Here is an 11,472-nt window from a genome sequence, read left to right as displayed (position 1 = left end):
CTTATCCACACCGCTCACACTCTGAGCTGACTTATCCTCCGTGTGTTTGCTTCTCTTATCTTAAACACACTTGGTCATCCGGCTTAAATCTCGCCTGTAAGTCATCCAGCAGCCTGACACCAAACTGGATTATGTGTGAGGCTCTAAAGACCCACGCAGAGAGGTCGGGGAACACCAGCGAGCACGGTGTCTTTATCTTGTGTGTTCAGTTATCTAACATGTGTCCTGGACTGTGGACGCTGACCACAATGTAAAACTACTACAGCTGTGTTTTTGATTGATAAGCACTCGTTTTGATCCGTTCGGACACAAAAGTCATTGCTGAATGGGAACTAATGGTTGAGAGAATCATCAGTCATCAGAGGTTCAGGAACCACTGTGAAACACTGTGATAAAGGGCCCGTGTTTCATTTCCAGCCCCACGTTTTTGTTCCTGAACCCTATGAAGGTAGCTTTGCATGATTCACAGTTGGAAATAAGCCTTTTTCCTCTCATGCTGGGCCTTGCTGCACTCAGTTGTGTCTGAAAACCGCACTTCCCTGTTATCCAACTTTCTTCTGACAGACTTTTCTTTGTAAACTTGAGATATGAACATCAGGTGGGCGGAGCTTGTGAGTGATCCCCTCTCTGAGGTCACACGGAGTCAACAGTAGAACAAGCAGTGCACAGTTGTGTGTTTTGAGTAGTGTGCAGTCTGAGCATAAACAGCTCACTGTTTGAAACTCTGGCATGTTTAATATGAATGTTTGTACAGGAACCATGAAGTGTTCGGAGCATCAGTGCCAGCACAACACTGTCAAACATTCTGTGGGTCGGGATTGTTGCTCAGCTCAGTTTCAACTTGAAGAGAATCCAAATTAACAAGAGGCCCAGTGATGGAGAGATGCTGATAAATAACACAGGATGAAGAGAGAGAGACACAGTGTGCAGACACAGACGAGAGCGAGGAGAGAGGATCTCATTATGATTCTGCCCTGACCTCGTTCATCAGTCTTCATTCCTCCTGTGTGTCCTTGGTATCGCAGCAGTGCTTCTGCTGCAGTACAGCTGCACTCAGTCCTGCTCGCAGCACTTCAGAGGACTTTACACCAGCTTACATTCAATGCTTCAAGTCGTGGATTTGTCCTTTGTCCACCAAAGAGAAGTCGAGTCCCCACAAAGTGACCGACAGTTTTATGTCCCCACAACATTGGTAATACAAACGTACATGCGCGCGCACACACACACACACACACACACACACACAGGAGGACAGTACTGCTGCAGGCTTTGTGACATCATCATGACTGGAGTTTTTTGAGGACGTGGCTACGTGTCAGTCAATGTGACACAAGTGTAGAAAAACTCCCACCTGAACAGTTAATCGGTCTTCATCCCTAATCTCACCAGCCTGCAGCTGAAGCAGCACATGAATCATGTGACCTTAATCTGCACGTTAACCTTTTCACACTTATTTACCATCAGATGATGAAAACATGAGCGCTGCCCTGGTTACCTTTTTTAGCTCCACAGTAATAGTCCAAGCTTTGCCTTTGTGAGCACAACTCAACTACCTCGCAAGCTAACGGAAGCCATGGTTACCATTGTTTACATCCCCATGCTAACGTTAGCGCAGCACTCAACCAGCAAACAGCAGCGAGGGCACCCTTAGAGGAGCTCCTGGTGGGTGGACACTACACTGATCCACCGGGCGACCTCGTGTGTCACCTTTCCATCACTCGTGACCGTGACACACTTAAACTTCCCCCACAGAAATTCATCCTCAAAGCAGAAGCAGTAACGCGAACCTGCTGCTGGAAAAAGTGGATTTAGTATTATATTTACATTGATGATGATGAGAGCGTGAGATGCGGCGCTGTGCACAGAGTCTTCTACCTGAATTATTCATAAACCTTTATTCTGTGGATAAAAATAAGAGTGTCTCATAAATGCAGTACTATACAGATGAAGTGAACGGATACACGATGGTGCCTCACTGAGGCGCTTTGCTCTCCGGCCACAGTGACGGTGACGTCCAGCCGTGCCCGAGTTCATCGCTCTTTACCAGCTGTGAGTGTTTGATGGGAAGCTGTGAGTCAGCTTTCTGCAGCATCTCTTTCTTCACATCAGTGAGAGCAAACATGTTCTCAGTTTAGAGGTGAGACTTGATGCTGAATAATGTTGTTACTGTGAGGGAAGCACGTGGCCGCGCGGCCTAAAGCGCGGCGAGCCTTCGGGCCGTGCAGATGATCCAGCAGCTGGCCGCTGAAGTCACAAGCTCTTCGGCGGTCTCGCCTTACCTACCTCGCTCCTCCATAAGCACATCAGCTGTTTGATTTCAGGCCTCCAGAAAAGCTCGTGATGCTCAGTCGAGTTGAGGGCGAGCTCGGAGGGACGGTTCTGGTTTTAGCATCAGCGCAACGTGAGAGGGAGGCTTCGCTCCGACGCCAGAGTAACTGGCTGTAAATGACTCGTCGGTCTGTAATCTGTCCAACGTGTCTCGCGAAGGAGATCAAGTCATTTCCTTGTGACAGTGTGCAAAGTGACTTTGATGCGTCTTTATTTATCCCAGTGAAAAGTGCCATTGAAGGCCAAGAGGGCAAATCTAACAGCTCAGAGCTATAAGGATATTTGAGAGTGCTTATAATGCACACTAATGTAGAGTCAGTGATACTTACAAACTGGTGGATCAGGAGTGTTCGGAGGTCTGACCAACACCAGCATGTGATGGAGGCTGTGTGGGCTCAGGAACACAGGTGTGTGGGTCCTGACAGAGTGAAGAGAATCGTCTCCCTCCAAAGAACAAAGTTATAAAATCAGATGTTTTCATGCATTTTAAAGAGTAATTTAGCTGCTGCTGCTTTAATTTGATCAACACATTTGTGATGATGTTTTATTTACGTTTTATTTTCTTGTCTAGTAGTACACTGTCACCCTGACCTTTATTTTGAAAGTTCAGTCATTTGTAACCATGTGATCTGTGGTTCGCCCGCTGCCTCTCGTCCCACGCTCAGCTGATCCTGAGCCTGCAGCAGAGTTCAGCCACTTTTAAACTTTTTCATCTATATAAATAATTTGTTTGATTATTTGAGCTCTGCAACAGCAGCTGCTGTCTGTGTTTGCAGCATTTAAAACCGTGACGTTCCTGAGCTCTGAGTGCTGACTCGGTGTTTGCTCTGCATTCCTTTCCAGTTGAAACGAGAGTCTCCTAAACTTAATTAAGATGCAGGAACCAGTGAGGCTACACCCTGTGGTCACATGTCTGTGTCTGTGGGAATTACTCACATGCACTCGTGTGTGTGTGTGTGTGTGTGTGTTGACACATTTGAGTTATGTATACTGAACTCTTGTCGCTGTGGTTTTATGAACTTCTGCAACCAGAGAGACACAAACCTGCGACCTGCTGCAAGACTTCACACAGCAGCAGGTCGCAGGTTTGTTTCCCTGCAGCTTCCTGGCCTCTGGATTTGCATGCAGTCTTACCTGTGTGTGTGTGTGTGTGTGTGTGTGTGTGTGTGTGTGTGTGTGTGTGTGTGTGTGTGTGTGAGATGGGTGTGGCATACCAATAATGCGTGTCTGTGTGCAGGAACAGCAGACTGTTTTTATTAGGGGCGGAGTGCATTTAAGCATTATCTCCACGCCAGCCCAAACACACACACACGAGCCGGTGGCGCTGAAGCTGCTGCAGAGCGATCAGCTGCCACATGTTTCAGCTGTTAATCACTGGCAGGAGTCAGAGCTGCTCCTCTCCGGATTTTTCCGCTCCCTCAGGGCTGTAATTTAGTTTCTGTGCAGACGCCGCAGCTCGGCTCTCTGCAGGAGGGCGGGGCCTGTCGGCTTCACACCTTCATTATATTTCATCGGGGTACCTGACGTCATTGGTGCTGAGAAACTTCTGGAAATTTGCAGCATGCATCATCACCAAAATGAATGAAACTGTTGTCTTTGTTCAGCAGGTTCAGTCTGGGCTCAGCTGTGGATGCTGACTGGGATTTAAAACCTGCCAACATGTTTGTTAGCAAGCAAACTTCAGCAAATTCAGATTAATGCTCTTAAACTTAGCTGGTTTATTGTTCTACCCACGTTTATTCAGAGAGTCGGAATAACATCAAGGACTAATCCCAAAGTGTAGACCCCTGATGGGCCGAGAAGGTACTGCAGGTGACCGACAGTAATAACAGTTTGTTATGGCTTCAAAACATGAATGAAAACACAACAAGGAGTTGTTCATTTAAACAGTCCTGCAGCACTAACACGTATCTACAGTTAAATCCATTTTTCACTTTGTTTGAAAAAAACACACAATAGCTTTTATTTATAATACAGCGAGCCTCGCAGGTGGAAACATATTAAAAAATAAGGATCACAAACTGAGCTCTGCAGATTTCAGAAACTGAATTGTTTGCAAAAAACAAGTTTTGGACGCTGGTTTATCTGCACGACACACGTGCAGCTCCGTGTTTCTGCACGCGCGTCACAGATGGTGTCAAGCTAACAATGCTAATGCTATAAAAGCAGCCTATCACGTAGCTGCTGTGGAGCAGCGCGACCAGCAGAAACTCAGACGACCACTTTCAGCGACTGTTTCTGGAGAGTCAGAGGGAACGGTTGGTGTTATGAATACCAACATATCTGTGGGCTCAGCGGGGGCCAGGAGGGGGGGCTAAAAATACACGTTTGGAGTAAACATGCATCCATCTCACCTCCATCAGGACTGAACCCACATCGAGGCTCGGAGGCTTCTTCCTGTAACGTTGTCGTTCAAACCTGCAGTCTGTAATCAGGGTGTCTGAAAGCTCTGCTGTGCCACAGCACCGCGTGAGAGTTACCCATCTATCCACCCAGTCATCATCCACGTATTTGTTATTGATCTTATTTCTTACTGTGTAATCTTTTACTTTTTTAAATCTCTGTACAGCACTTTGGCCAACATTTTGTTGTTATTAAATGTGCTTTATGAATAAAGTTCCACTGCACAGCTCCACAGTGTCACTCGAGCCTGTAAAGTTCAATCCCTGAACCTTCTGTAGTGATTCTTCCTCAGAAACTTTCTTTAAACCAGGAGAAAGGTTTGCTCTTTATGGTAAACTGAATATGGTGACCTCATGGAGGCGGGCTTTCCTTTACCATCAGAGGGATCATGTGATCACCCACTGTGGGCTGCCAGGCTTTTTTTATACCAGTGAGCTCACCAAAGTGTCCCAGGCTGCTGCAGCTTTGTCCTGATCCTGCAGCTCTGCTCAGTGAGGAGCGCCTGCAGACGCTGCGCTGAGAGCTGCTTTGTTGTGGTTCAGAGAAACCGCAGCAAACGGGCGTTTGAAAGGTTTTCCAGTAAAGGTCCTTCGTAGCTCTACATGGAAGCGTTCTCTGAACTGGTTCTTGCTTTGCGTGATAACAAAGCTCCACCTGCAGCCTGTCGGTCTGCACTGAAACACAAGTGTCACACAGACTAAGCTGCAAAGTGCACGTGAAGCTAACCGAGGGAACCTCGCAGGACTCGTTTGACTCCACATGTCCAAACTTTGCTGCTGAAATTTGTCTTTTTTTGTTTTTCTTTGGAAAACAATTTAAAACATTTTTTAATTTAATCAAATTTCATCACTTAGAGTTTTAGAAGAATAGTTTTCAGAACAGTTGACCTTTCTGAGGTTGTGACCTTTAACATCATCTTTTCCTGTCTTCTGTCCAGATCCTCTGACTCTGTGTCTCCATGGTGAAGTGGGCGGGGTTTGATGTCAGCCCCTCATCTCGTCGACCCTCCCGCCATGCCCACCATGGTCTCTAGGTTGCCCAAGTTTGGTTCTCGGCCCAGATCTCAGACGGCTCCCGCCGCCGTCAGCACCAGCGCTGCTGCTGCTGCCGCCAGCGCCGGCACCCGCCTCACCAACGGGTTCTACCACCACCCTGGACCATCAGGGGGCAACGGCGCCCTAACGGCGCCCCCGTCCTCGGCTAAACAGAATGGATTTATCCGAGTGCCGAGTTCGATTTCTGTGAAATTGAGGAGAGAAAATGAATTGATGGTGGACGGCGGCGGTGATGGGGAGAGGGCGTGGAGCCGGGGGAAGGGCGGGTGGAATCGCAGCAGCGTCCAGCAGTTTTACTCCCAGCGTGACGCCAAAAAAGCAGCCTCTGTGGAAAAGGGGCGTGGCTTTGGCCTGCCTGTGCCATCATCATCATCGCCGTCTCCACAGTCCAGCCCCAGCACGCCTCCTGCTTCCAAAATCAGATCCAACAAACTGAGTCCATCAGGGCCGACCAACGGCGCCAAACACGCCCTGAATGGCGTTTCGGGGCCAAAACCGCGGCCCGGACCCAGCAGCTCTCTGAGACGGCCTCAGAGTTTCCTCTCTCGTGCCGGCGGTTCTGGTCCTGGATCTCGAGCTGGTTCCCCGTTCCAGAAGAAGACTCCAGCCAACCGCTCGTACTCCAGCGACAGCCTCGGCTCCGCTGTCTCCGTCCGGCTCACTGAAGACGATCGCTTTCGCTCACGGAGCCTCACCCAGGTCCGACGGCAGCCCTCCCCCACCCTCACTCCTTCCTCCGCCTCCTCCTCGTCCCTCCCTCAGTCCCCCTCCACCAGCAGGGCCCCACCTAAAGGCAGCCTGCTGAAACCACCTGTTAGCAGCCAGGCAGGTAGAGGCGGAGCCTGTGTTGGTTCTGCTGCTTCAGCGAGGTCGGGGGTCCCCTCCCTCCTGCCTCCATCTGCCTTAAAGAAACCTCTCCTACCCAGCCTGAGCCCCACCTCCAGGCCCAGTGGCATCAGCTACAAGATGTCACGCCCAACACTCATCAAGCAGTCCCGCCCACTGCGAGCGACGACGGCCAATCAGTGTGTAGACGACCAAGGACTGAGCAGACGGAAGGACTCTGTAGAGACGCCTTCGACGACAGAAAACAGCCCAGGTTCAGCTTTTAACTCTTTATTTTACCCACAGCTTTTTTTGTCTGTTTGTAGTTTCTCTCTAACAGCTGCTCGTCCTCCTCCAGAAAACACTCCAGAGGCTCCGGACGCAGAGGAGCTGCCGGCAGAGCCTGCATCCCAGGCAGAGGTGTCGATTTTAGGGGAGACGCTGGAGGACATGTCCCTGTCTTCCACCTCCTCTCTGGATAGAAACGACACCAGTCAGGAGTACATGGACGACTTTGACAACCTCGGTGAGATCAGATTTCTTATTTTATACAGATGTCAGTAAATTAGAATAATATCCGACTTCACGGCGACGCTTGTCTGCTGTTTGCAGGAAACGGAGGCGTCGGCATCCTGCTGCTCTCCTCCAAAAACGAGGAAGACGACTCCGGGCTCGACCAATCGTGCGCCAGGTTTGATGACGACAAGGTGGTCGCTAATTGTGTCACCAAGGCGACCGGGCTGTGTTTTCTGGATGATGGTATCGACTGGAGCAGCGTGAGACTCACAGGTGAGTTTTATGAGGAGCAGGAGGGAGGAGAAAAAGTGTCGAGATGACTGCTTAAAAAAATAATCCTGCTTGTGTTCAGGTGAACGAGGAGACCATCAGCTGACCCGACTCTCCCGCCGGAGACGGTCCAGTCAGCCGGACTACCACGAGCAGGTAGCGCCATTAAACCCATACAAAGAACTTTCTATCCACCAATCAGAAGGAGCTATCAGTGCCCACAGCAGCGGCTCTCTTTATAAAACCACAGTCTGCCAACCTATCAGCTAATGCTGTGGCTTAGCCTGTGCTAGCGGCCATATTTCTTGTAGTTTTGGGCCAACACTTCCTGTTACATTTGCCAGATTTTGTTTTTTAATTAGAGAAATCAATAAAAGCCAGTAGGCTGCTTCATTTGTATGAAAAAATAGAGTCTAACAGCACAAACACAGTCCGGAGGTCCAGTTCAGGGACTCCAGTTAGCTGAGGTGAAGCTAGCAGACAGCTAGCAGCTACAGCCACCTGTGTCACCATTCACCTGTCAGTCAAAGAGGCCACACCCCTAATAATGCAGACTTTAAGCCTTAAAACAGTTTAAAAAGGTGAGTTGTGAAAACAGTTGATATGAAGAGTTTCTGTATGAGGCCGTTTGTTTCTGCTGTAGAGCTTTAACACTGCAGTTCCTCTAATGTCCACTAGAGGCTGACTGCCTCTAGTGGACATTAGAGGAACTGGAGGCTTTGATATCAGCACAGGAGGATGCTGCTTGGCCTCACCCTGCCTTCAGCCTCACCTCATAGACCCACTTCAGATATTTAGCCTCTTGAATTGTCACAGTTTCCTCCATTTGTCAAACCTTAAACCCATTTCCAGAAACATGACTTTGAGTCATACTTTGACCTGACTCACAGCTCAGGTGCAGCAGGTGAAAGCAGCCCCACACGTGGACAGTTAACAGGCAGGGTGTAGACGTGGTTTCTGTCCCTGAAAGCCGGGCGAGGCAGGACGCTGTTGGGAAAGACAGAGGAGGACGTCTGTCCTGCTCTCAGCTGCAGTCATGAACGTTTAATAAAAGCTGAAAAACTCCACGTGGTCTGAATCAAACATGTCCGTCCCCTCTGCAGGGCGGCTCGTCCCTGGACCTGTCCCCCTCCGACAGCTGCGGGTCCGGGGGCACTTACATGTGGGACGAGGAGGGTCTGGAGCCCCTGGGGGGCGTCGCCACAACCGCGTCCATTCACACCAGCAGCAACACCACCCACCACATCGGGAGCTTCGACTCCGACCTCAACAGCATCGTAAGGACAAACCTGCAGCTCACACACATTTGCCCCCAACCTTCCTCCAGGCTGGTTTGTAGTTTGGATGATTTCGTGGCAGCGCAGCAGAGGAATGACAAAGAGGAGCGTTTAACATTCAGGAGGCGTCTGCTGTGCTGCTCCGCTGAGGTTTGCTTCCACAGAGACGGCACAATGGAGACGCTTCATCCTGATGGAGTCACGTGTCAGATTAGCACAAAGTTTTTTAAAGTCTGAGCTCGAGGCCTCTCAGGGGAGCTCAAAAAACAGCTTCACTCAGACTGGTCTTGTGTTTTGATTTCATTGATTTGAAATGTCCAAAGTTTAGTCAGAGTTCATGTTTAACCCACAGTTTCATTTATCAAACTGAAAATCAGACATTTTAATCTCACGATGAACGCTGGTGTCACGTTTCAGCTCATCTAAGTCTGCAGGAAGTCCTCTGGCTCCCTCTTGTGTCCACTCTGTGAGTTACACTGACGGCAGATCAGATGTCCTGTTCTTCTTCTTGTTCTGCCCTTTCTTCATTTCTCTTCTATAATTTCTCTTTACTTCTTCATTACATCATGTTGTTGTTGTTCCTTTTATTCTTTGTACTCCTCTTTAGTCTCGTCCTCACTCCACCTTTCTTCTTCTTCTGATTCTTCTTCTACAGTTGAAGGGATGTTAAAGGTTCCCTCACTGTTTATACTCCCTTAAATCCAGCTGCGGTTTCTGTATTTGTGGTCAGGAGTTTATTTTTTACTCCGTAGTGATACGTTCAGTGTTCAGCATCTCTCTCTCTTGACCTTCCTCATGCATCCTTTCTATTTTTGAACAATATCAGACATTTATTCAGTAAAGTTTGTCTCCAGCTTCCAGTGTCCACTGAAACTTTACAGACACTGATGTTCATGAGATGATGAGAGAAGCTGGAAGCTCCCATTCTTCTCACGGTTTTCCAGTTTTAAGAGCATCTCTGCTAAAGTCCGACTGGTTTATCGGTATTATGGACCGTAATGGTTACACGTGTATGTGTCGGTGTCAGCTTGTATAACAGCCAATAAATGAAACCTTATAACGTGGATAAAAACACCGTTCGACCATGTTATCAGTGCGGATGTTGCATAATTTGTCCACCAGAGGGCACTCTGCAACCTTCCTGATGAAAACACAACAACCAGCTGAAATAAATAAATAAACTGGCACAGGAAACAGGAAATCAGTTTAAACATCCTGTATCTGTGCGGCTTAAACGCCACCCGGCCATTCTGCTTGTTGCAGGTTAATAAATCGCACTTTGTTAGCATCAGAGTGTTTCCTGGGAGCTACAGCTGCCATAGACGACTAATGTTTCTGTCTTCTTATCAGACATGAAGTGAGCATCTGGGTGGTGTTACACAAAGCTGAAGGCTAACAGTCAAAGGGATTCAGATGTGTTAAACTGCTTCGAGCCGTGGCTTCATGTACGCTCTGTCTGAGTAGAGTTAATCTCCATCCTGAATGATGCTGAGAGGCTGTTAATGAGCTCCCGTCTCAATGTGCCCTCTGCGTTAATGAGCTGTGGGCCCAACGAGTGATTGATCGCAGTGAGCTGAGGGTCTTAATGATGTGAGGACATTAACGAGCTCTGGACTGATGGCTCAAGCCTTTCTCGTCTTCAAGCTTTAACCTGATTGTCTTCTGTTTGTTGGTGGATGTGAAACTGAAATTATCATTAGAAATGTTTGACCCGACCACCAGGGGTCAGTGTTGTCTCAGAGGAAAGCTTTGCTCCAGGACAGCGACGAGGTTTCTGTGTTTTCATCAGTTCAGCGACCCGAGCGAGGACAGAAAAGGAGGAGGAGTAACGATGATCAGAGGGGGGCGTGGCACGAGGAGAGTTTAAGAAATGTTATGAAACAAAACTACAATTTTTAACTCTCCTAAAGTTGATTCTGTTCATCTGGACGTAGCGTTTTGTGGGAGAAACGTTTCGTCACTCAGTGACGTCTTCAGGTTCAGCTGACTGCAGGTTTCAATCTTAGAAACAGGACATTTGCATAATGACTGAAACCAGTGAAGGAACAACGGGCTGGGAGGGCAGTTCCTTCATCTTAATTATGCAAATTCTCATGACCGTTGATCAACAACCACTGATCAAAGACCATGTTAACATTTTTAACCACTTTTTATTCCACAATAAAAGCCATAAACAGGATTGGCAGATAAGGAGTTGCTTCCTGTTTAGGCTGGATTAATACGGAAACGAGAGCAAGCCGAGAGCTCAGCAACGTGTTTCAGTTTTATGATGTTTTTATTACAACATGCTGACGTCGGCCTTTTGATGTCACTGTGATGTCAGAGGGCATCTTCTTCATGTTCTTCCTGTTTCCTCCTGTAGAGGGCAGTGCTCGTTATTACATCTTCAGGTTGAACCTTCTCATGATTTATTGATTATGAAATCAGTACATACTATAATGTTGTGTTCTCCTGTCATGGACTCGGTTAGCGTTTAAATGATTGTTTCATGTGTAATGAGGTTACTTTAGCTTCTGTGCTCACAGCTCTATGAAATATCCTGAAGTCTAAATCAGTGATTTAGTTTCTTGCTGATACGTGTTTTTGTGAATGATGTGGGCAGAAGAATGAGAGAGAAGGAAAAGGAAGAGAAAAGAAGGGAAGAAGGGCAAGAGGAGGGAGGTGAAGTGACAGGAAGGAAGTAGGAGAGGAAGAGGTGAAGATGACAAAGAGGAGCAAAGAGATGAGGGAGCAGGAGGAGATTAGGAGGCGGTGCGTTGATGTGGATGACTGCTCTCAGCCACCTGTGTGCGTGCGTG

General features: G+C 48.1%; 1 protein-coding gene across 1 annotated transcript in view; it reads left to right on the top strand.

The window, feature by feature from the left end:
* Nucleotides 1–11,472, top strand: part of ccser2b (coiled-coil serine-rich protein 2b) — a gene marked incomplete in the record, with an annotated part of 59,438 nt that overhangs the window by 21,551 nt on the left and 26,415 nt on the right. Inside the window, 5 exon segments of the mRNA XM_014336771.2 lie at nt 5,669–6,885; nt 6,970–7,137; nt 7,224–7,400; nt 7,480–7,553; nt 8,501–8,674. Coding sequence (XP_014192257.1) covers nt 5,712–6,885; nt 6,970–7,137; nt 7,224–7,400; nt 7,480–7,553; nt 8,501–8,674 — 1,767 coding nt within the window.

The sequence above is a fragment of the Haplochromis burtoni genome, unplaced genomic scaffold, assembly GCF_018398535.1.
Source record: "Haplochromis burtoni strain Fernald_Lab_line unplaced genomic scaffold, NCSU_Asbu1 Contig_148, whole genome shotgun sequence".
NCBI classification, from domain to species: domain Eukaryota; kingdom Metazoa; phylum Chordata; class Actinopteri; order Cichliformes; family Cichlidae; genus Haplochromis; species Haplochromis burtoni.
Note: the sequence above shows the minus strand (reverse complement) of the source record. Positions and strands in the feature narration are given on the sequence as shown.